Below are 26,937 nucleotides of genomic sequence, written 5' to 3' on the forward strand. Positions count from 1 at the left end.
ATTTTAGTTTGTAATTGATTATATTGTAAAAATCTATGTATTTGTCATATATTTGCTTTGTTTTATCATTGCATTGTTCTCAATTAATAATTAATGGATTTAAAGTACTTTGGAAAAGTAATAGGTAGATATGGTTATATATGATATGACATAACTTTAAAGCAATAAGATAAATTGTTTTATGTGATTTTTGGAATTATTCTCATTATTTACTATTATGTTGTGTTTTGCTAATTAGATCAAGTGTCAATCACAGAACTTTTTTTTTTTTTAATGTAGATCACAACGGGAAACATTCCAGTATCCATGGCTTTTGTAAACATCTCCATTCCTCAATACACCAAAGAAAATAATACATTGATGTACTTGACAGGAGTGCATGTAGCACAGGTGACTAGTCCAAATATACCTTGTGATATCTCAGTTCAATATGAATACAAAATCCGAGCTGAGCAACTTTTAAAATTAAAAAAAAAAAAGATAAAATGCTTTTGGGGATAGAGAATGGGTCTGTGATTTCATTGGTATTGCAGATAAGGAACTAACTCTGCCAATAAAAAATAGTATCGTCTTTGCAATTTCTAGTTTTAGAAAATTACTTAGATCCCAGAAAAATGAAGTGAGTTGATGATGGTCACATGACCAATAGAATCTGAACCAAAATTCTCCTGACTTCAAAGCTAGGTCTCTGTCTACTATGTCTGTCTGTCTATATGTACTATATATACTAATAAGATACCCATAGATAGATTTTTTGTGGTGTATTCTATGAAGTAATAAGCAGTTAGTAAGCATCCACAATATATAAATATGTTTACATATTTAATACAAAAGTATATGTTATTTTACATTATATTAGGTTTATATTGTTATAGTAGTATATTGTTAGTATATATGCAATATAGTAGTGTATTGTTATATTAGTGTTATATTACTTTATGTTATATATATTTTTATATGTGTATATAAATATATATATTTATAAAGGACTAGGAAATAGAAGGTATCAGGATTGAAAGGGAACAGTCCAGTGGAAATAGATGAGTTTATTGACAAATCAAGCAGGATCAGAATGCAATATACTCTCATCTTAAGGTAGTGGCAATGAAACTCAACATTTATATTATATATTACATTTGTTCTTTCTTCTTCCAATTAACAAGCCAGTAAGTTAGGTGGTACAAATAATATTCCTATTTAATAAGTAAGGAAACTGAGAGCCTGACCTATGATTAAATAATTGTGAAGTGTTAAAGGTAGTATTCAAATCCATGTTTTTTTTCCTTATTCCAAATCTAGTACTCTTTGTACCGTGCTGTGTTTCCTCTCTATTTGACATATTAAAAGTTTGAGAGACATAGTTTCTAGGTAATTAATCATTTTACTACTCAAGCTAGCAATAGTTAATAAAAGGGCTCAATGGCACTCTTGAATGCCAAAGACCCCTCATGGAACATATTCAATGCTTATTTATCTTTGATAAAGTGGGTATTTCTGAGGATGACAATCAACTTTGATTGGTTGACAAGTATGAAAGAGAATGAATATTATAATAAGAAATGGATTTATTTTAATGAAAGAATGGGGAGACATGACTTTGGTCATATCCTTTCTTTCCAAGTCACTCCCAGCTTTGGGCAGTCTAGACAAAAGATGTACCCCCTGCCAAATCTATCAGAATGGTACACATTTGGCTGGAATGCCATAGATTAAATTCCTTGTAAGATTTTCTAGGTTGGATGAGGCAACAATTCTACTTAGATAAAATAGTCTAGGTGGGGTAAATTTTTGGGAAAGCTCAGGGATCTCCATAATAATTTCTTATTTAATAATCATTTCTCTCACTATTCTTTGTGGAGTTCATATTGCCACAAATAGATAACTTCTAGGTCTTTGGGGGAAAAAAAAGATAACTCAATTAATAGATGAAAACTCTCATCTTCTTCTAGTGTAGAATCTTCTAGATACTAGAGTATACTTCCTTCAAATATTGGAGCATGTATATGTAATTTGGGCAGGAGACTAGTACCATCTAAGTAGCATGAGTGCTAATTATCTGGAAACGAATTTCATGTTCAAAAGAGATCTTGAAAATATGGAATTAAAACCCAATATTTAGGAATGTAAAAAGTAAAGAAATCATTCCAAACCTCCCACATCCTTGCTGCAAATAGGCTTGACTCTGTCAGAATCTTATAAAAAGGAAAGTGAATTAATTGAATGATAAGAGAGATATAGAGAACTCCAGATCTCCTCAGCTAGACTACATGGCAGATGGTACCTTGGCTAATTCTTAAACTTCTACTTGGCTCAACCTGTCTTATTTACAAAGGGCACAGATCATCAGAATTGGAGACAAGTTCTATTCTTTCCTAATATATTGAGTAGCTATTTGACTTAAAGTCATTTAATTGTTTCAGCCTAACTTTCTTCATTTGTAAAATAGAGATATGATAGCATCTATTTTACAGGATTATTGTCAAATGAGAAAAATATATAGGAAGCTCTTTGTAAACTTTAAAAGGTTACATAAATGCTAGTATTTATTATTATTAATAGCATTATTCTAGTTATTTAACAGCAAATAGTTTGGAGAGGCATTGTGATTCGATGAAAACAGCACTGCTTCAAAAGTCTGAAAAAAGGTTCAAATCCCACCTCTACTGCTTGCTACCTCTGTGTCTTCAAACAAGTCATTCAGCAACTCTGTCCTCAGTTCCTTTATATGTAAAATGGCTTCTGGGGTCCTTTCTGATTCCAGATCTCTTATTATGTGCTTAGATGTATCTAAAACAGTATCTTCAAAGGGGAGCTAAGTGGCACAGTGGCTAGAGCACTGACCCTGGGATCAGGAGAACCTGAGTTAAAATTTAACTTCAGATACTTACTAGTTGTGTGACCTTGGGCAAACTTCCTAATCCCAATTATTTCCAAAAAGCCAAACAAAAGCAAAACAGTGTTTTCTCATGTAAGATGCATTATTTTATGGGTTTATAAGAAAATCTGAATCTTAGAATTTTAACTAAAAAGTATTTGGCTAATTATGGTAGTGTTAGTTGAAATTTCTTACCTCACATGAAAGAAAGCCAGTGCTACACTTCGTACAAACTTCCTTCATACTATACTGAGGATGAAGGGTTAACAAAGAGGAGACTGAAGACAGCATAATAGTGGGACCCAAGACTATCTGTTCAGTTAAAGAATATTTCTTAACTTCTTGATATTTGTACTATGTACTCTTCATCAAGGACTAACAAATCACTCTTTCTTTTCCTCCTCTTCCTATCCCCCAATTGGCCCTCTTTTCCCTTATAAGCTTTGTTATACAAAGTCTTAATGAAAATTATTTGCTTTTGCTTTGTAAGTTTGAATTACTAGTTGTGATTGTGTTACTTTCTAGGACAGCGATATCAGCTGTACTGCAGAAATAAATCCACTAAAAATAGGAGAAACACCTTATTCATTATCTTTTAAGAAAGAAAACTTCCGAGATATTAAAGAATTGGTGAGTAGAATATATTAAAGTGATTAAGAACTATAATTGCTTCTACATATGTATTAGTTTTCTTTTTTCCTAGAGAATTGTTCTTTTCTATTCATTCATAAATAGTCAACAAACATATATTGCCATACAATACCAGCTAATCATATGATATATTTTCCCTTAAAGCTATTATGAATTGGAGTTTGGAGAGAGAATAGTTAAAATCATTCATTGCTTTAATTTACCAGTTACAAATTTTATTAAACTAAGAAGGTAATTTGTGCTTTTGATTATACATAGATATGCCCAAATTGAGATCATTTGGAATCTAACTCATCTTACCTTCGTATGTCTTGAAGTTATTAAGAAGTATTCATTAAGTGCTTACTACAGGCCAACTACTGTACTAAGCACTGAGAATACAGATACAAGTAAAAAGAAAAAAAGGGACAATCTCTGACTTCAAGGAGCTTATTACATTCTAATGGGAGTAAGACAACTTATAATAAAGAATGGGAGCATGGGGTGAAGTCCTAAGAATGAAAGATAGCTTGTCTGAAACCTTTTCCAAAGTAGAAGTTGTAGAAAGAACTCGTTGATTAATGGGAATACAAAAAATACATGGATATATACAAAATTGTGCTTTTATAAGCTGAAAGTCCAGACTTCTTATAGTACTTATGAGTCACTTGTGAGTGAAGAAATTTGGCTGTTTGGCATCATAGTATATTTCTCCTTCTACCAACACATATCACCAGATACCCCTTTACCATTGTGTTTGATTTCTTAAACATCCTCATTTGTTTTCTCCACATTTTCATCCACTTTTCTATGGCTCCTTCCTATTGTGCTTCTTGAAATTGAAGCTATTAACATAACTTTTTCTTAATTACTACTTGAAAATCCTTCTATCTTTAAAAAAATGGAAGTGGTACCAGGAAATCATGGGGAAAGAAAGAATGAAACATCATAGAAGAAAATTTTGAGAAGTACCAATCTAGACATCATACATTTTTTTGAAAAGTTAACTGAATATAGTCATATTTTCCTCAGAAATTTAGTTTGTATAAAACCCAAATTCAGCTTATATTTTTCGCTGACTAGCTCTCTACATATTTTAGTTTCAAGAATGCCTTATTTTAAAAGTGTAGACTATACTGGTTAAGTGGCTTATGTTCAGACTACTCCAAATTAGAATTTTATGTAGTTGGTGCATAAATATTCAAACATAAATTTTAACTAGTATGGATGTACTCAACCAACCATTTTGCTTTTCAGCAATTATTTTCAGAAGTTTTACTAAATCTCTTTTCTCTAATATGAACTCTTCCAAACTCAAAGAACTGCAAAACTGCATCATGTAGTAAAATCACCTGCCACCTGAGAGAACTCAGAATGAAAGAAGAATACTTTGTGAATGTATCTACCAGAATCTGGAATGGAACTTTTGCAGCTGTGAGTATTTATTGTTTCTTGAGCATAAATAGCAAGATTGAAATATACAGAGATAGAAACCCAGTATTAGAGGGTTCTCCATTTGGTATAATAAGCATTAATGCTTATAGTGACCATAGTAATTCAGTATCTGATTGGCACTGATTTTCTATTTCTGTAGAATGAAAAATAAATTGGCTAAAGGGATATTGGAAACTGCATACCCTGCCCACCTTTTGAATAAGACTGCAGTGTTGTGAAAGGGTTGAATTCCACTAAAAGGTAGTTTGCGTTTAATCAGTCTATGACTGCATAGACTCTTTCTCTCTTGATTTTTGTTTTGAAGCTAGGTGTGTTTAACAAAAAAAAACAGACTCTAAGCCAGGAAGACATGGGTTCAAAACCTCACCACTGACGCATATATTCTGGTGTGTCATTTAACTACCTGATAGTCTAGGTAGCTTTCTAAGAGCATAAGTTGGAAAGAAGACACTGGCTTTAGAAGGGGGAGTTTCATTACTAGAGTTCTGTATACCAATTAAATTATCAGTCTGTTCCTTTTGTGAGCTCAATTATTAATAAACACAGAGTTTTCAGTATGCAAAGATCAAAAAAGGAAAATTATAGGAAATAATAAACTTGGGTCTTATAGTTTGTTTACAAAAAGCTGCTTGGCTTTCAATAAAGTCATCTCAGAATCAGTAATCTTAAAATGTTATGTGAGAACATGGACAAAAGAAAGGAAGATTTTAGCCTCACGGGTTCATATAGAAGAAGAAATGGAAGAAAGGTAAAGGAAAAGATACATCAAAGGCTAACTCTTAGCACATTTTTGTAAAGGGGAAGAGGAAGACGATACCACTAAAGTTAAAAGATTCAGATAAGGTTTAGATGTCGAGAAGACCTTCACATAGCAGAAGAGGAAGGAAATGTTTGAATAGGTTTTTACCCAACTTAATATATGTGGACAGCCAAACCAGAAAGTTGTGGTAGAAAATGCAATTTGGGCTCAGAATTACTGGATTTGCCTGATTGTCTGAATGAAATTAACAAAATATCTAGTTTCTATTTCATTTTGTTATTTGTTTATTGCCAGAAAATAATTAGCAAATAGACATTGTCCCAAAGGAATTTAAAGAGGTTAGAACTAGAAGTAATCTTAGACAAGTCTAATACCCTGTCAAACTAGGCGCAGAGAAGTTTGTTATCATTGTTTGTAGCTACTTGGTCAGAGAAGTGGCCAGCCTTAAAGTAAATCAGGACCAAATAAGGATTCCACTTCTAGTATGGGAGGTAGTTGGCTTTTTGCTCTTTTCTTATTACCTTTCTCTGATAGATTTTAATGATATAGACAGCTTTCATTTATGAAGCAAATTATCCTCCACTATTTCTTTCCAGTTGGAAAGAAATTTTTTAGTAAATCCTCAGTGCCTATTTACTATCAGAGACGTGACTTGTGGATGAAGCACTATAGTACCTGTTTTGATGAGAAAGTTCTGTAGAGAAAAGGACCAGACCTAAAGATAGAGATACTAGTCTCTCAAGTAAGTTAGGAAGAAAGAAATGAATGACGTCTCCACATTTTTTTAAGCTTGCAAAGACAGCATTGACTTTATCTGTTTTTGCAAATAATATCTGCACATGATTTTAGATCTCTTCTCTATCATCATTTAATGCTTCTCACACTAATTGGGTAAATGACCATAAGAATAAGAGTACAGTTCATAGGGTTAATGCATGATGCAATACTATATCCCAGTGTTAACCAAGATTAATTAGAGAATAGTCTTGATGCAGCCAGTGAGAAGGAAATAAATTACTCACTTTTTGGAAGTACATTCACTCTTTCTGGCTACTAGAGACTGTTTAGTAGATTACCTCATTTAGTATATTAGATGCCCTAGTAACCAGAACAAAAGCAGATTCTAAGTGCCAAAGAGAGCAAATGCCCCTCCCCAAAATGAGCATTCTTTCATGGCTGGATTCAATAAAGTATTAAAGGGAAAAAGCAAAATGTTCCAATACATGCAAAAGGTGCTTCATTTGCAAATGATTTTCTTCCTTTCAAAGTCTCCCCTCTGCCTTTCTAAAATTTCTTTTAGAAGAGGAGTTTGTTAGGATTGTATTATAAAAAATAAAATTGTATCCTTTATTTTCCTGAATACTCTACCATCACCACCTCAAACCATGTTGGAACCAAGAGGTTTGTGACATGTGTTCTGCTTTGAAAAACTAAGATTATTAGGCTGAGGAATGACATGTAGATTATCACTTCTATTAATGACTTGCCCAATTTCCCTTTGATTTATTTTTAAATCTGATATTAATAAGAAAGTTCTGTTTTACTGGGGAATGTACTTAGGACATCAGAAACAATTTGCTAAAAATTTTGAAAAATGATACCTCAAATTTCTGTTGATTCCCTTGATCATAAATAATCAGAAGTAATTTAGAAAGAATTGTGAAATTATAAGCAAAAATGTAAAGACTTTGGGGGCACAAATGATGTTTTCATTTTTGCTGACAGTCAAAAGCTAGGACTTCAGAAAAAGAAAAAGAGATTAGAGAAATAAATAACTTTTTACCAAGCTAATTATTTGGTTGAGGGAGCAAGAAGGTACAGTTTGGATTTCTGAAACCATAACCTCAAAGTAGGAAAAACAGACTCTTCACTAGGGATAAAGTACATCTAACATGTATGAATGTGTTTGTCTAGAGTATTTCAAATATTATTTCTAATTCAATACTATTCAATAACCATTTATTGTACACCTATAACATGAACAAACTATCCTAGACAATGAAGATACAAAGACAAAATAACAATGTAGTCTCTACCCCTGAGAAGCTTATATTCTAAAAGGCTTTAAATTGAGAGAGTCTTGAATAAAAGGGTTTTAAATGGAAAAGGAAGAAGTGAGCAAATTGTCTCGATAGCAAAAGTAAAAGCTATGAATAATCATAGAATACCGGTAGGGATACTCAGAAATTCACAAGAAATAAAACTTAAGAATAGAACCAGTAATAAAGTCCAGAATCTCATATTTTTATACACAAATGGACAGGCTATAGCCAACAAACAAGGTGAGCTAAAGATCCTAATACATGAAGATTTAGAAAAAGAAGTCCCAAAGGAGGATGAGCTATGTCTGAAGGTATATATTCTCACTAATGGTATTTAAGGAAAGACTATCCCCCCATTTTTCAGGGGTAAAACAGATTTTTATTCAAGTATAATCCATATTATTTTGCTTTTGAGTTCCTTTCCAGTTACAAGTGGAGATTGTATAAGCAATTCAAAAACAAATGAGTTATTTATTTAGTTGTTTTATGAGTTATTTTTTTTTTGTTTGCTTTATTTTTTTTCAAAACTTCAAAGACTCCTGATTTCATGGGTTTCAAATCCTTCCACTAACATGAACAAAACTTTATTTCATATAAGTAGATTATTTGATGAGTTAATGTAACTGAAATACAAAATCACCACTCAATGTCTTATCCTTAGCATCCACGGAATATTATTATTCAAAAGAATCATAATGATCATCATTTATTTATAAAGAAGGGAACTGAGATCCAGAAAAGTAACATGAATTGCTCACTTAGCCTGTAAGTAGTAGAGTGGATGGTAGTAGGTGGATCTCCTGATTTCTTCTTGACCTCTGCAAACTCAGCTGGATTATCCTTGGACAGTAGGCTTGCCACCAGTTTGGTGTAATGCTACTAGATCTTATGCATCTTGGGCATAAAGTCACAAGTTCATTTTATATCATGATGAAGCTTTGATGACTACTTTCTATCAGATGAAAAATTTCTTTTTTAATTATTCTAATTTTGTGGACCATTTTGAATATCAATAATATGATGAAATTTTGTAATCAGTTTTTGTTTCTAAATATTCCCCCAAAAAAGAACGTGTTGATGCTAATTTCTGCCAGGATCTTTGGATGATAATAATCAATGTGTATTTTGGTTAAGATCCTTCACCTGAATATTAGTAATTGTATCTATGAAATGGGGACAAAAAATATATTTTTTTGATAAATAATCTGAAGGATAAATAAAATCATGTATTTGCATATATACTGTATTACTGTATATAGTATACAGTACTGTATACTGTATTAACAATAAATGTAAGTTATTGTCGTTATTTATTAGAATTTGTATTTATATTACAGTCATCTTTCCAGACAATTCAGCTGGTAGCAACTGCAAAAGTGGACACAGTTGACTCACAAATATATGCAATTGAAGAAAACACTATTATGGTGAGTATATTAAATCTTCAATTAAAACAGATATTATTTTAATGAATTTTGGGCTGGTTCCTTTCCAGTATTCAAAAGGAAATATGGATTTATGTTTTGGAAAAGATTAGTATATTTTAAAGAAACTTTATAGTTGTGAAGTACAGCATTATTATTTACACAATGCATTGTTATTTATTGTTTTGGCAATTGTCAGTATAATTACTGATTAAGTAATGAAATACAATATCATATATAATATGGTTATCTCTTTTTTCTTCATATTGGTCAAACATATGGAAAACATATTTTTGTAACAACAAAGGAAAGAATGGAAGGTAATGAAAACAGATACTCAGACTGTCTACAGTCCTCATCCCATCTTGTATCATTTTCATTTCTAATCTTTTTTCCTGTAACCTTTTCACTGTATAATCACACAAAAAATACTAGATCTTAGGCCACACTTAGTTTAATTTTTGTCATTAAAGAATCAATATGCATTGATTAAGAAGGCCAGTTTCTTAAACTGTGATTCATGATCCCATATAGAGTCTCATAGCTAAACGTGGGGATTGTGAAATTATGATTTATTATTAGAAAATGTTTGGCTTGTATACCTTTTATATACTATTTTAATCAGGATGGTATGAAAATTTCTTAGGCAAAAAGGGTTTGTGAATGGAAAAAATTTAAGAAACTCTGCTATAAAGCATTTCCCCCTTACTTAAAGAAGTGTTTTAAGTACTCTTAGCAGTTGAGGTCTTTAGAAATAATTTATTATAGATAGCATTTGTTTTAAAAAGAATAGTGATAATGTGATTTGAAAGTCCATTTATAAGATTTTTTAATTCAAGAAAAAAAGAAAAATAATACTTTTGAGAAAAGCTTTTTTAATAGAGATATACTGTTAATGGAAATAAAGACATATCTTGTCAAAATCTGGACTAATTTATCATGTCCAAATCCTGAAACTAAATAGAATAAAATATAGCATATTTTTAAATTTTTTCTATCAAGTTTTTTTGCTAACACCATGCATTATGCATTTTTCTTTTGAGTCTTTTGTGCAGTGTCTAGGAGATAATATTGCACATGGTTACCCAGAGGTCAGCTTATGTCAGTTAGCTGCCTCGGGGTCTATTCAGAATTGGAAAGTCCAAGGCACCCACAGATTCCAAGATACTGGGAATGACCTAAAATAGAATGTGTAGCAATGTTACCATCACCTTTGCCTAAAAGGGAAAAGTGGTTCTTTATGTAGGCTTAGATGGAGGGACTACATCTGCTTTTGGCTTAGCATCCTCATAGAAGTATTAGCTCCTACCCTTCGGGGCCTGAGACTTGGAAAATCAGAAATACAGCCAAGAAAAAATGTGGATGTGGCATTCAATTAAGTATTTATGGACTTGGTCTGAAAAAAAGTGATTTGTTACAGATTTTTAAAAGGATGATTTATAGGGAAATTTGGATTCAACACTTACTGTGTGAGCAACTTACTTGTTCTAAGTACTATATTATGATGCACACAACAGTGAAGGAGACATAGATCCTCCTCCTAAGGGAATAATATGGTGTTTGAGGATATATCGTAAGCAAAAGCATGGAACCATTCTCTATATATTAAAAATAAGTGTGGGCTTGGAGGATTCCTGAAAGTTAGTTTGTCCTAATTGTATAGTAGAAATGAGATTATAAAATTGGTGTGGAACCACAATAAGGAGCATCTTCAATGACAGGCTAAGGAGATAAGATATGATTCTCTAAATGGAGTCTATTGAAGATGAAGTGATGAAGGGAAAGAAAAGAATTATATCCAGGGGATATAATGGAATCTAAGAATTGCAAAGGACTTAGAGGTTTCCTGATACAATCTTATTTTTCCCTCTTTAGTGCTAGTGCTGCTGACAGTATTATCCCAGAGATAGTATGTAGGGAAGGAGAGAAGAAGGAAGCAAACATTTATGAAATGCCTACAGTGTTCTAGGCCCTGTGCTAAATATTTGAGAATTATTACCTTATTTGCTCCTCACAACAACCCTGTGAAGTAGGTGTCATTATTATCCTCAGTTTACAATTGAGGAAACTGAATCAGATAGTGATTAAGTGATTTTTCTCAGGGTCACACTTCTAATATCTAAAGCTGGTCTTGAAATCAAGTCTTCCTGATTCCCAGTCCCAATGCTCTTTTCAGTACACTACCACTCCAGAATGAAACTGGAGGTAGGGAAACCAAAGAGTTGACTGATACAATAGAAATGGTAAGTCAAAGAAATCTGCCAATCCCTTGGTTGTTTTAGAAAGCAAGAGAAAAGGGTTGCTAAATAAATACATTTTACTTAATTGAAAATAAAAATGGAACTATAATGAATTCTGGCACTGAGAGCCCTTCATAATATACCTACTTATACACATATATTTTCCAGTTGTCTTACACCTTACTCTCTGAGGCAAACTTTTTAATCCAGTGACTGGCTCCTTGGCTGATCCACAAACAAGATGCTCCATCTACCCCTCTGGTCATTTTCTTTGACTGTTCCCCATGCCTGAAATGTTCTCTCTCCTTATCTCTGCTTTACAGCACACTTGGCTTCTTTCAAGTCCGAACTAAAACTCTGTCTTCTAGAAGAAGCTTTTTCTAGCCTAACTTAATTCTAGCACCTATTCTGTTAATTATTTATTTATCCTCTATAAAGGTCGTTTGTACATATTTGTTTGGTTTCTGCTATCCCTTTTTAGATTATGAATTCCTTGAGGACAGAGACTGCCTTTTTTGTCTCTTTTTGTATTCTTAACATTTTGCACAGTGCAAAGTACATGGTAGTCACTTAATATTTATATATATGTTATATATGTATATATTATATATAACATTATATATATAATATGTAATAATACTATATATAATATAAATCACTATCAAATAGTTTCTAATAAAACAATAAGAAAAGTAAAAACATTGTTAACTAGATCTTAGGGAAGAAGTTCATTACCAGTTTCTGTCATCAAGGAAAGCTTCATGGAGAAGGCAGCATTTGAATTAAAAAGCAGGGATTTTAATATTTTAATGACATATTTAAGTAGAATTGGTTTTCTTTGTAATTCTGTGCATTTTATTTTTTGCCTTTAAAATGTGGTTTTGAGAAGAAATCTCTAGACATTTACTAAATTGCCCAAGTTAGGTCCATGACACTAAAAAGCTTAAGGACTCATTTTAAAAAAATATATTGTTGTTATTCAGTCTGGCAAAGATACTGGAGTGATTTGCTATTTCCTTGTTTTACAACTAAGCAAACTAAGGCAAACTGGATTAAGTCACTTGTTCAGGGTCACACAAGTATCTGAAGCCAGTTTGAACTCAGGAAGGTGAGTCTTCTTGACTCCAGGCCCAGAACTTTAATATATATGGAATATTTGAGGTTCAAACTATGAGCCAGCACTGTTGTGAAGAGGTCATGGCAAAGGAACCATCCCTTTGAGCTCAGACCAGGGAATGGCCCACCTACCATGTACAGGGGTGGGCTCATCTAGGTTCTTCCCCGGGGAGCAGAATTGTCTTTCTTTTGTATCCCATGTTTCAAATCTCTTTTTCCACTGGGCTGTTCCATTTGTGTCTGCTAGGAGCCATTCTCCATTTCCTCCCACATTCCTTCCTCCAAACAGAGCTCCTTTACATGGTATTCCCCACCCCCCCTCACCCTAGCCACAGTCTCAAACACAGCCTCTTCTGTCAGTCTCTGCTCACTCTTTCCTTGGTTTCTTGACCTAGGAACCTTTTCCTTCTTCTCCTTTCAATGCTGCAACTAAAACCTGGAACCTAAACTTTGCAGATCATACCAGAACTGGCTCCTGCTGCTTCCCCTGCTTCCTGGCAGTCAGTAGGTTAAGGAGAAGCCCTCTCTGAAAATTGTCCCTATGTGAGGTGACTGCCCTCTCTGACTTCAAGCTGGCCTCAGTATTGCCTTTCTTTTTTCCTTCTCTCCAATTTTCTGGTTATTAATCATCAGTCCTCCTTGCTGTATAATTCCTGTGCTTGATATCGCAATGTCTTGGTTCCTTCTTTTATAAATTGAAGAAGAAACAATTTAAAAAAAATAGAGTGGTTTGCTATTTCATCATTTTTACAGCTAAGAAAACTGAGGCAAACAAGATTAATTCACTAATTCAGAGTCACGTAGCCAAAAAGTGTTTGAGGCTGATTTAAACTCAGGTCTTCCTGACTCCATGTAATATTTGTTATGTGTTTGTTTTTTTCTTTCTTCCCTTTTTTGTTTAATTGCAACTGGCAATGAGAGGGAGCAGGAAGGTAAGGGATAGAATAGCCAAGCAAAGAAAAAGGAAATGTCACTGATACATTTTTTTAAAATCCCACCAAAGGAAGGCCAGAAAGAAACACAGACAAGAAAGAGAACTTTGAAACTTAAATAATGAATTTATTGTACTTAAAAATAGAAGCAATCTATGTATAACAGAGATTCATGGTTTGATTTATCATATATTTCTTTCCTACTTTCTATATGGAAATGCTCACTTTATGTGGTGTATGCTAAATTTAAAATTAAAATGTAAATTTAAAAATAAGTATGGATTTAGAGAGATTAAAAATATACATACATGCATACATACATACATACATAAGTGTTAGAAGTGAGTGGGAAGTATTCCAGGCAGAGAGAAAAGCTTGAGCAAAGACATGAAGGTAGGAAATCTGAAATATAAGTAGAATGGTAAATATTCCAGAAGATCTATATGCTAAAAGACTAGAAAAATTGCAGGAGAGGGATCTAACAAATAACAGAAGGCTTTGAATACTAGTGTCTGTTGCAGTTACTTAGCATTCTTTTATCGATTTCTTACCAAGACATTATGCAAAAAAAAAGAGAAATCAAAATGAAGAACATACATCATTCAAGGAGAGGCAAGATGTTCAATTATTTGATGAATCAGATTGTTTTTAGTAACTTCAACTGATTGATGCACTTTTATTCTGCCCAGCATATTTAAGAAGTTTAAACGTTCCTACTCTCCCATACTGTACAATGATTATCTAAGTTCTAGTAAGAGATGTAACAGATAATATCTAGCAGGGCATCTCATTCAAACTAAGTAAAATAATTTTAACATTTCCACTACAATCAAAAGAATAATGATGTGGCAATGGTCTAAAGTAGAAGAGAATGAGGGGATAATTGTAAACAGATAAGAGCCAATGACTGTGGGCAGTGTTGGCTAGGAACCAGAACCTGGAGAAGGAAATCCTTAATTGACAAGAACATCTAGGGCAAACTACTGGCCTTCTTAGAAGAAATTAGGGTTAGACCAACATATCGTGTCATACCACAATAGGCTGAAAATGGATATATGACCTCAATGTAAAAAATCATACCATAAACAAAAATTTTCAAGAGAATGAAACCTACTTCTTCAGTGGCTATGGCTAGTGGCAAGTTCTTAACCAAACAAGGAACAGAACTAATCACAAAAGATAAAATCTTTGCATCAAATATTTCTGATAAGAGTATGATATACAATAGAAAAATAAGAAGTTAACATCAATATAGGAAACTAAGTCATTCCCCAATGGATATAGAATCAAAGGATTTGGATAAATATTTCTCAAAAATTAGATTGCAATTTATTTAACATTTTTAAGTAGAGAAATTACATGATCAAATCTGTGCAAGTCTGAAGGATCAGTCCTACTTACCTCAGCTGTCTCCTTTTATATTATTATATTCCTTTATAAATTTTTTTCTGGACAAACAAGCCTTCTTATTGTTCCCCAATGTAACAGGGTTATGGTAGCAGAGTTTTAGGGTCAATTAGATCTACTTATAGACTGCATGGGGAAGTCACACGAAAGCTTTTTACTTAACTCACCACCATATACCTTCTCATCATCATAAACTCTAAGGTAATCTGGGAGAATATATTTTTGCTAATGACTAAAATTGCAGCCACTCTCAATATATTCTAAATCCTCATAATAGTTTATTAATAATTTGAAGAAAATTCTATCCACATAAATATGTGGCTTTGGGGTATGGCACTAAAATTCCTTAGATCTCAGTTTCCTCATCTATAAAATATGGAAGTTGAACTAGATGCTTCTGAGGACCCCATTCAGCTCTAGATTTATGATGTGGCCTCTTTCAATATATCAAAACCCCTAACCCCCCAGGCTTAAACAGCAAAGTTATCAGATATACAATTTATTGATAATATAACAAATTATAATTTAGATAAACAATTTTTACAATGGTTTGGCTCTGAGAATGATCACATCAAGAATCATCACTTCAACAACTTTATCATTTCAAGTATTATCTTCTCATATCTGATTACCATTCAGTTCATTGAGGCTATCAATTAAAATTTCTTTTCAAAAATTCTCTGATGAATAAAATGAAAAATTAAAATAGGTGTTTCCAAAATAAAGTTCACTTTAGCCTTCCTCTCTATCTTTCCACAGTTTCTTTCAAACATTACTCTTATTTCCAGAATAGCATTAAGCTACTGTTTATGAAAGAAAGGAGGGGGGAAAAAAAAGGATATTAGTTAGGAAATTAGTTTAGATTCTTTGAGACTCGGCTGAAGAGATTTTTTGCTTCAATTGCTACCTTGCCTTAATCACTGAATGGCTGTGGCCTCACTCAAACTCAAACCTTAGCTTAAAAAGGCTGAGATCTTCCATTTCATTTAAGGCCATTTCTAGTTGTCTTGATCTGTATCTGGCAACAGGACCCAGATGGCTCTGGGTGGAATAGTGAGGCAGGTTATCTAGCACAGTCCTCCCTCACTTCTGTCTAATTCACTTGCATATTGTGGCACCCCTTCCTTTATGTCATGGTCCTCTTTGAGAACTGAGAACAAATAGCACCTTCTTTATGGAATGAAAAGTAAACTTTCAGAGTCCAAATATCCAAAATTTGTCCAAGGAGATAGTAACAAATCCTATATTCACTGTAGGAGAAACTTTATAGGAGCTGCTGTTTCTGACATTCTGTCTACATTCCTATGCACAAACTTCCCTATGAGTAGAATGCCCTCCTTCCTCAAATGTCAGCAGCCCAATCTTTCCTCCAAGGTTTCCCTCAAGTATCACCTTCTCTTTGGAGCATTCCCTGTTCCCCAAGTTTATTCAAAACCTAACTTTGCTACTTAACTTACTGTGTGAACCTTTGAGATTCTGATTCCTCACTTCTAAATTTAGGGGGTTTGGTAGCCTTCTAACATCCCTACTTAATTTAAATGTATAATTCTTATGATTTCTTTTTTCTCAAATGACCTTGTGCTTACTGATCTATGAATATATTATTTGTTCCCCCTCATCCCTTTTGTTAGAATATAAAGTCCTTCACAGCTAGAACTGTTTAAATTTTTGGCTCTTTGCCCCTTGTGTCTTAAACATGGTGAGGATTAATAAATGTTGAATTGAGTTGTCTTGAACTTTGAGGAACACTTAAGTGCTTAAAACTTGTGAAGGAGAAAGAGAAGAAATAGGAGAATCATTACTTTGTTACAATGCTGTAGAAACTAAGAATCATTACAGTTACACATCACAATGTTATACAAACCAAGGGAAGAAGTATTCAAAGTAGCCTTGAGGAAATATTGCAAAAAAGTCATAGAGAATGAGAATGGGGGGAAATGGCCATTGGAATTGATAATTAGACAGACATTTTAAGATACAGTTTCAGGAGAGTTCTACAAAGGGAAACCAGTTTGGAAGGTATTTAGAAGGGGTTGAAGAAAGAGTGAGTCATGAGGGAGTGTAGAAATGAAATATAGGAAACTTTTTCAAGAAGTTTGACAATGGAAGTGGGCAAGGGATGAAGAGGTAAAATGGTAGCTGGATAAAATAAGGACAAGAGCAAGGTTTTCTTAGACATGAAGTGCCCTAAATATGTTGGTAGGCAAATGGAAAGAAGTCAATGGAAAAGAGATTGAAGATGTATGAGTCTTTTTCAAACAAATATTTTTAAATCTACTAAATGAAATAAATCCTCTCTACTCACAATTTCTCAGCAACATTATACTTTTTCTCTTTCCCTCCTGCTTCAGAAATATATCCCTGATCTCCATTCTTTCTCTTACCTCCCACACCTTGTGCAGGTGTCCCTTTGAGAAAGTTTTGAGGAAAGGAAAGGACTCATAGAATTAAAGACTTAAAGTGGAAGGAACTTTATTGGCCATCCAGTCCAAACTCATTTTTTATTTAGCAGCTTTTCAGATGTTTACATTAAAGGCTCCATTTTTGTTTTCTGAAGAAATTAAACCATAAAACCTCTTAACAAGAAACCTAGCCTACACACAAAACCACAAAAAGCTGTTTTCTGTTAACAGTGTTAGTCAATTGTATGTATATGAATAATGCCCCTGTCTTTTATTCACCTTTTGACTGTATTTTGTAAAAGAGAGGGTAAGAATTAATTTCATAATATTTTATAAAATGAATTAGAGGACAAAATACAAAACTTTGCTTGCTAAAATCATTAGAGTAGTCATTCAATGACATCTCTCAAAGATTGCTTTAGCAAAATGCAATACTTTACATTGGATCATGTTCATTACATGTTCCCATGCAAATCTATGAAAATGTTCCAAATCCTAAGAAGTGGTCTTGAATTAGAAAGCTGAGAGTAGTTCATATTTTGAAAATTCAGGTTTGCTTGTTTGTTTTTAACCACAATTGTCCTCTAAACAGAAGAGCTTTTAAAAGTTCGTTTGCTTTGTTCTTCTCACTCTACATCCTTATTCATTTATTTGTTCATTCAGTATATATAAAAAGTCCCAAACATTTATAGCATCCTGTTTAAGATGTGAGACAAGACACAATGATAAATATGATTTTTGTCCAGAAGAGGCTTGCAATCAAGTAGTATGTGTACCTATACATATATAATTAAAAAAAAATTTTTAAAAAAACTAATATGGGTTTCTGAATGCTCCTTCTACAGTGATGAACATGGATTTCAAAATTTTCTGTTTGTATCATACAAATAATCAACTTATTTTAAGTTTTGAGGCAGTGCATTTTTAATTATTTGCTATGTTTCTTCTACCCATATAGATATTAGAGGAACCAAAGTTTGAGAAAAGGAAAAAAAAAAAAAAACAAGAAAAAATAGTGTCCTTAGCATTACTTAAAACAAATTTATACACCAAGTACTTATAATTTCATCAGTATAGGTACTCCTTTCACATATGCAAATAGCAGTAGCTCCTCTGAAAGTAATTTCTGGATAATGTAATTATTCTCATACTAACTCTTACTAATTATTCTCTTACTAATTCTCTACTTACTATTCTCTTACTAACATCATAATAAAAGAATGCTCATTTGACTGTTTCTCATATCAAAAATTTTTAATGGCAATGGACTTACAGTTTATATGTCCTTTGAAGAGTTAGGTGTTCCTGAGGAGTGCCAATCATCTCTGATTGATTAACATAGTGGAAAGTGGCCTATATTAAAATAAGGGCTTTGGGGTATATGACTTAGGCCATTCAAATCTTGGTCAAAAGAAAATCAATTTCCATATCACCTGTCTTAAAAGAAAGAGAAAAATCAACATTTTCCCAGACCTGTCTGAGCAAACACATCTACCTATTAGGCCCAATTTAGAATTTGTTTTAGTGTTAGATTTTGGACTAGGTAAATCTTTAAGAGAGATTTCCTACACTGTTTGGTTTCTGGGTACAGAAACAGAAAACGGGAAAAACCTGGTTATTAAATATAAGAGAGAAATAATTTCTCACATTTACTTGAGCCAAAAGTATACATCATCTTCTAATTAAGAATATTCTGAAGTAAGCCTGCCTGGCATTTTGATGAGAGTCAAATACTTAGTCTGTTATTGAATTTGTGCTTAAAGCCTTTCCAGCTTGATGTTAAACCTGCCAAAGCTTGTGCTCTGACTCACACCCTTTAACAACCCAGGCCATCTGCATGTCACATCATGGAATTTGTAGAGATACTCTTTAAAATTATACTTTGAAGGAGCTAAGCTACTGCATTACCTGTTGGAACAAATCTTTTATTAATCTCTCTAGGCCTCAGTATCACTTGTAAAAGTGACAGCATTAGGTTAGATTATCTCCATTACATCATTCAGAAAATGTTTGATATTGTATGATTCTAATTTTAATATATATTTTCAGATTCCAGTTACAATAATGAAGCCTGATGAGAAAGCTGAAGTACCAGTAGGAGTTATCATTGGAAGTATAATTGCTGGCCTTCTCTTGCTGTTAGCCCTAACTACTATTCTGTGGAAGGTAAACAATGAATGGCTAGCGCGCGCTCTCTCTCTCTCTCTCTCTCTCTCTTTCTCTCTCTCTCTCTCTCTGCTCTCTCTCTCTCTCTCTCTCTCTCTCTCTCTCTCTCTCTGTGTGTGAACATTTGAGCAATTACAACCCATTTGTCATAGGTATTGATAATGTAAATCTTGCTGTCTTCATTTTCATTCTCATTCTAAATAGTTGTATGCAAGAAGCTGTTCTCTCTACTTCCCTTCTTGTTCCCTCTGTAGACCAGGTACAAGCATCCAGCACTTAAAATACATGGAAAATTTGTACAAAGATATCATCTATGAAAGTGATTTGTAATCTGAAGATTTACTACCTCCTGAGAGATGTGTCTTGATATAAAATCACCATTCTTTGGACTCTGGAATTTGGTGATTTTTTTTTTCTCTCAAGGATTTTTGTTTTGTTTTCTGCAGCTAAACCCAAGTTGGGGGTGGGGGAGGTGAGAGAGACATACAGACAGACAGACAGACAGACAGACTTAAATGTAGCATTCTTTCCATTGCCTTGCTCTTTCTCAAATGAAGGTCTAGAACTTAACACACACACACACATATACACATTTTCGTGTCTTTTTAAAACTTAATTTGATATTGATCCTTTTATCCATCCCTCATAGTTCTCAAGGGTCTTATATTTCTCTTTATGTTTTTTTCCATCTTCTAATAAATAACTGGTCTTTGGGATGCAGAACTCTGCTAAAATTGGCATTAGGTACAAGGCCAAAACTGTCTTGGACAAATTCACTTCACTTCTTCAAACTAATTTTCCTTCTTGTGAAAAAAGAGAATGCTAAAATAGATAATTTCTAAAATCCCCCTGCAACTGTAAATCTACATATAAAGGCAAATGTGAAGAAATGAACTTAATTGCAAAAAAAGGCTAGCTTATCTGCAAATTAGCAGCTGTTTCCTAATCAAATTCAGAGTTATAATTGAAGTAGAATTTATTTAATAAAAGGAAAACTCATTAAGCCCAAAGATATTGATTTAAAAGTAATTAATAATATTTAAATTTAGTGATTAAAAATTTTAAAATAAAAGTTTTTGTGGAGTTTGAAACAATGTTTCTTTTATTAAATTAATTACCTTACAGCTATATAAAGTTACATTAAATATGTGCAGGAAGAGAAGGAGGCAGATGAGAATTGTTACAGAGGCAGAATCAATAAAATGTGATGGTTGATTAAATAATTAGAATGAAAAGGAGGGAAATATCAGGAACTGGCTTAAAGAGGGAAAACCTGGACTATGGGAAGGATTATAGATTTTCTAAAGAGAAAATATGATGTTTAGGGAAAGGGCTTGTTTTCAAAAGTAAAATTGATATTTATCTAAACTCAAATTTACTTTTCTATATTAGGGTTTTATATATTAATTTGCACATAGGTTAGCCAATTTATAAATGCATCAGTTTGGGCATTTAGGTCATAATATGTCTTATATGGTATGAAAGCTGTTTAAACAGTTAAGATTCTTTTTGTTTATATGTTGAATTCTTTTTCAAGAACATCCCATTTTCTGTTTAGAAAAAATACAATCCTTTCCATACTCCAAGTTTTTCCTTTTTGAACCAGTTCCTGACTTTTCCCTATACCTCACCCTAATAGCTAATCAATTGCTAAATCTTATTGATTCTGCCTCCACAACAGTTCACTTTGCCCCCTTCTCTCCATGCACACATTTAATTTAGATCTTCATTGCCTTTTATTGGACTAATACTTTCACTGATGAAACCTGCACTAAGACTTTTGGGAATTTCTATATAAGAGCTTCTAAACTGATCTTCTCTGTTTTTCTCTCTCAAATATAGTCTCTGCATAGTCAAAATTACCTTCCTAATTCATGTCTGTGTCACCCCCATGCTCAAAAAACATGTAGCAACTAATGGATAAAGTTATATGAGGGAAAGAATTAAAAAATTTGAGGTTGGAGAACCTAAGTTTTAACTCCAATCTTTATTACTCACCATTTGTGCGACCCTGGGCAAGTTAAGTTTCTTCATCTATAAAAATAGGGAATTGGATTTAGATGACCCTTTTAATTTTTTATTATTATTATTATTATTATTATTATTATTATTATTATTATTTTTGCTGAGGCAATTAGAGTTAAGTGACTTGCCCAGGGTCATACAGCTAGGAAGTATTAAATGTCTGAAGCTGGATTTGAACTGTGGTCCTCCTGACTTGAGGGCCAGTGCTCTATCCACTGCCAGACCCTTTTAATTCTAAGTAGTTCTGTGATTTTATAAGGTATGAATTCCTTTGCCTCATAGTTAAGGCCCTCAACAATCTGGCTCCCATCTACTTCATACCAGTCTCTTTCACAAACTCTATATTCCAGCCAAACTGAACAGTCCTGCTTTTACCAAACCTCCACCTCCTGCCTCTGTTCCCCACTGCTAGAATACACATCCATCATTTCTATCTGACTCGATACTGTGCCAATTTCTTTCCACCTGGAATATTATCCACAGACTGGACCCCCAGAAATTATATCCCCAACTCAACAGGAAGTTATCCACCCAACTTTGGGACTTCACCCTAGGATTGGGATAGCTTAAGGAATGAGAGACAGATGTACTTAGCCCATTATTTCATGACAGACCCAGACCTGATCATGCTTTATGTCCCATCTAGTTGTCGAAGCTATCCACCCATAGCTCATCTGCCATGCCAATGCATACATAGCCAACCCCACCTTCTTCCTCCTGGTGGGGGCACAGTAATCCAATCATTAATACTATTGTGTTTGGTAAGGGACATTTCAGATCAGAACTCCCTTATCTGGTCAGCACTCTTTGAATGTGTTTTTTCTGCAGAAATGGTCTCATTTTTTTTTTTTTTACTTGCATTCTCATTGTTTATCATGTGCCATAGTAAATGTTTGCTTAACAAATGTATTTTCATTCACTCTCTGTTCATCTTCTCCTCTCAGAATCCTCCTTTTCCTTCAAACTCAGCTCAAATGCTATTTCTTCAGCAAAACTTTGATTCCTACAGCAATTACTATTCTCTCTCTATAGGAGGTACAGTCCCATCTCAGTAGAATTTAAGTTTTCTAAAGGCAGCAAGTTGTTTTTTTTTTTTTTTTTTTTTTTTTTTTTTGTCTTAGTATCCCCAGGGATGAGGAATGAATAAAGTACCTTGCATAAATTAGGCATTTAATAAAGGCTTGTCAAATTGAATTGATTGCACATTGAGTGTTGGGTAGTAAAGTGACAATACAGAAATATATATCCATTCCAAGATATGTAAACATCTGAATACTGTTTTTTGTTTTGTTTTGTTTTGTTTTTTACAGCTTGGTTTTTTCAAGAGGAAATATGAGAAAATGGCCAAAAATCCAGATGAAATTGATGAGACTACAGAACTAAATAGCTGAATAGCCCAACTGTAGCTGGACATCCTTTGAATGACATGTTTTCAAATGTCAAAAACTCTTTTTTTTTTAATTTTGTGGATGAAATAACTTTACAAATTTTATTTTAAGAGAAGCTGCTGGCCAGTTTGAGAATAGAGAATTCTTTGTGTAGAGGGGGGAGGGAGGGTGAGGGGAGAATTAGTTCTTTGAAAGTTGGGGGTTTTATATTATATATATTAAAAACAAAGTCTTTAAACTGGCTGGGCCAGAGTTTATATTGACAGAATACATTGTGTTAGAAATTCTAAGTATTTTCTAGCCCACAAATGTTAGTAAAACACAGCCCTATTTTCAGAAGTTTACTGCAAAATAGTGTCCTGAAGTCAATGAAAGCTTGCCTTCATTGCAAAAGGAAGATAGAGGAGCTTTTAATTTCAGGATGGTTATTCTGTATCTTTTCAATCTGAATAACCATGCAAATGAAATGAGACTTTACAATGCATAGGCAAAGGCCATGTGAGTAGCATAGCTGGAGAATTGTTTAATCTGGTTATCATGGGTACAATGGAAATAATGGTGACTGGAGTTGGAGATGACCTGGATTCAAATCCTTCCTATGATGTTCACTACCTGTGTGATTTTGGTTAAATCATTGACCTCCCTAGGCCTTCATTCCCTAAGCTGTGAAATAAAGAGGTTGATTTAGATGACCTCTGAGATCTCTTCCAACTGTAGCTTTATGATTTTTGTCTATTAGACAAGATCCTTTCCTTCATCCTGGTGACCACTCTCCCCTCTTTGAGTTGCAGATGTTGTTGCTTTAGGTAACTATCTAGCTATTACAGTTAAGAAATTAGGCCACTGGACAGCTCTCCTAAGCAGCTCCCACCTTTCCATATTCTCTTCCACCCTTTCTGAACTAAAATTTTCTAAAAGCTCCAAGTGTATTCTATTTTTTGGTCCTTTTATCAGGTCCCATGATGAATTGGAATATGAGTTGTAAGGATATCTTTGATTTTATATGTATGGTTTGTCATTCCAAAACCACCTAGGGTCATCTGAAGCCTTTCCAGTTTAGAGTTAATTCATCTATAAAAATCCAAGTTAGTTTATCTATAAAATCAAGATATTGGACTAAACATCTTCTGAGGTCACTTTAAAAAACTCTAAAATGCTTTTCAATGTAAAGTACAAGCAACAACTAAACCAAGAACTTAAATTTGGCTTTGAAATGTAGCTAAAGAAAATGACTCGGCTCTTTCCTGCCTTTTAAAAATAATCCCAACATCCAAGCCAGCTGAACAGTGATGAATAACAACTTGATAATAGATAAGAGATAATCAATTGTCCTGTATGCTTATTTATGTTGCATTCCATCAAATAACTCAAATATCCTTATTTTCAAGTTCTTGTTTTATAAACAGTGGGATATTAATAGAGCAATTGAGATAGATATTCCAGAAGTTCATCCTTATTGTAGCTGATCAAATACTTCCAGCAGACACTGGTTCCCTACATAATAAAACAAGCTTTACATATATGTAGCACTTTAAAATTGACAAAATGCTTTCCTCAAAATTGCTCCTGTGAGGTAGATAGTTTGGGTTTGAAACCTTTTGTATAGATGGGGAAAATTAAGGTTCAGAACAGCTATGTCAACTAGCTTCTAAGCATCTGAGCTATGATCAAAAGTCATGACTTAATGGCTCCAACTCTGATGCTTTTCCCACCATATATCTTGCTACTTATCAGAAGAAACTAGCATTAAATAAGTGAGGTATTTTTAATTTATATATGCAAGCTACTGTATTTACCAGTCTTTCTGATGGGTATAACACAGATTCTAATGTGCAAATCAATTCTGTTCAATTGTACATGATAATTCTTGAATAAGGGCCACCTGAAGCTGTATACATTAAGTGTGTAGCAAGCCTTTTCAAGGTCAGACAATTCAGAGGCAGTATTCATTTCTCACCTCTATATTTTTCTGTAAGATAACCTAGGTTACTAACATATTGAAAAACTAAACAAAAATAAAAAATCGCCAATCCTTTTAGTCATGGAGACAACAGATCTTAGTATTGTAATACAAAAGTTAGAATTAGGTGTAAATCCCATCCATTTTTAAGTGTCAGTATGTACTAGTCTTAAGCCTTTAGAACTATATATTTATAGAACAAAAAAAAATATCCATTTTGTAAATGGAATGTAAGCTCCAGAGAATGGAGCTTATAAATAAAATCAGAAATTGTGGCTGCTTTGCTACAGCCTAACTGTGGATTCTGTAATGATTATATAATCTTTATGGCAAGATCTCACATTATTGCTTTCTTTGAAAAAGAACTGAATATTTAATTCAGATCTTTGTATTACTTTTTAATTGTAAAGAAAAGGGAAGGAATTCTGTGATTTCTCAAACGCTTTAACTGGACAGATAATTTTGCTACCCAGAGACTTTATTTTTTATAAAATTAATGGTTTCAAGGGAAACTTTAAAAAGTTTTGCATCTAATGTTGTAATGCTGTTAAAGAAATGAATACTTAGAGATTGTTAGGACAAAACTAGTTTCTAACACAAAGTAGTTGTCCTTACACTATTTTTATCAAAATGAACATCTTCTATTTTCATATATGGGTTTACTCAATATATGTATGAAAATCCAACATAAATAAATTAGGAGATGATTATTCACTTTATATATAATGACTCATCCTTCAATTTTTAAATGCCCCCTGATTTTAATTCATCTTATAATGATTAAATTTGTACAACTTATTTAGAAAAAAAAATGATCCAAACTAAGGCCTACCTTGTCTATATAATTTTGGGAATCATTCAATAATGTTTTGAAATACTGAATTAGCCAATTTTATGTGTACTATAGAAAGTAAACACTGGGGCAAAATTAAAATGAGTATTGTAAACTTCAAAAATGAAAAAGGTGTAATATATGATGTTGAAAATAAATTATCATTTCAAATATACTTCTATTATCTTGTTAGAGATAGGGTAAGATTATGCTGATAAATTAATATTGTACATATATATTTTAAATGTAATAGCAGTAGTAATTTCTTAAATCTTTGTGATATGATTTATTTACTAATTGTCTAGTTACAGAAAAGTACACACACACACATAAACATACATACAGGTTATTTTCCATTTATTGGATCAGAATTTCCTTCCCTCTTCCACCCCTCCAACTTTCTATAGGCATACTTTACTATTGCAAAAACAGGGGAGCATAATATAGAAAAATGAATGTTAATACAATGTTTGCATATAAAGTTGCACAACCAATATTCTATGTTTCCAAGAAACTGAAATCATTAGATTTCATCACTAGTCAAGAATTTGTTGTTTCTTTTTGATGTAAATAATATATGAAAATCGGAATTACTATCTGTAAATCATTGTAGCCATGATGCCAGATTATATTGTATATGTGTTATTAAAAATGTTTTTAAAATATGAAGCCAAATGTTTTTAATGTTATAATATAGGTTTAACATATAATACTTTAGTTGATGTATGTTTTTTAAATAGGAAGAAAATCCTATCAAAAGGCAACTGTTACAAAATAGAAGATGTGCCATCCTTGGTCATTATTCCTCTATTATTTTTATAATCAACCTGAAGATTGTTGTCTTCCATGAGAGTTCATTCAGAGTTTAGGGATACAGTGATTGTACACTGTATTCCTACACTGTACACTGTGCTTGAGTGTCCAGCCTGGAATAAGGAAGACCTGATGATCCAGCCTCACACATTTAGTATTTGTGTGACCCTAAGTAAAGTCATTTAACCTGTTTGCCTCAGTTTCCTCATCTGTAAAAAGTGGATAATAAGAGCAAATGCCTCTGTTATTGTGAGAATCAAAAAAAATCATAAAAAGCACTCAACACAGTGTCTGATACATAGTAAGCACTAAATAAATGTTAGCAATTATTATTTAATTATATTACCATTACTACTGGAAAAAGCATGAAAATTTTTCCCAGTGACTCCACTCACATCAGTGATGCCATTGATTGAAGAATGACCCTATATAAATTGTACTATATAAATATAGTGGGATATTCTATACTG

At 33.0% G+C, this 26,937-nt stretch overlaps 1 protein-coding gene across 1 annotated transcript in view; it reads left to right on the plus strand.

Annotated features, from left to right (window-relative positions):
• The window catches only part of ITGA2 (integrin subunit alpha 2), a 142,274-nt gene extending 115,951 nt beyond the window's left edge, over positions 1-26,323 (plus strand). The window contains exons 25-30 of the mRNA XM_051971141.1: positions 280-390; positions 3,401-3,505; positions 4,826-4,939; positions 9,100-9,189; positions 19,333-19,449; positions 22,785-26,323. Coding sequence (XP_051827101.1) covers positions 280-390; positions 3,401-3,505; positions 4,826-4,939; positions 9,100-9,189; positions 19,333-19,449; positions 22,785-22,865 — 618 coding nt within the window. The 3' untranslated portion in view covers positions 22,866-26,323. The remainder of the gene's footprint in view (positions 1-279; positions 391-3,400; positions 3,506-4,825; positions 4,940-9,099; positions 9,190-19,332; positions 19,450-22,784) is intronic.
• Positions 26,324-26,937: the final 614 nt, after the last annotated feature.

The sequence above is a fragment of the Antechinus flavipes genome, chromosome 1 (genome assembly GCF_016432865.1).
Source record: "Antechinus flavipes isolate AdamAnt ecotype Samford, QLD, Australia chromosome 1, AdamAnt_v2, whole genome shotgun sequence".
Classification (NCBI taxonomy): domain Eukaryota; kingdom Metazoa; phylum Chordata; class Mammalia; order Dasyuromorphia; family Dasyuridae; genus Antechinus; species Antechinus flavipes.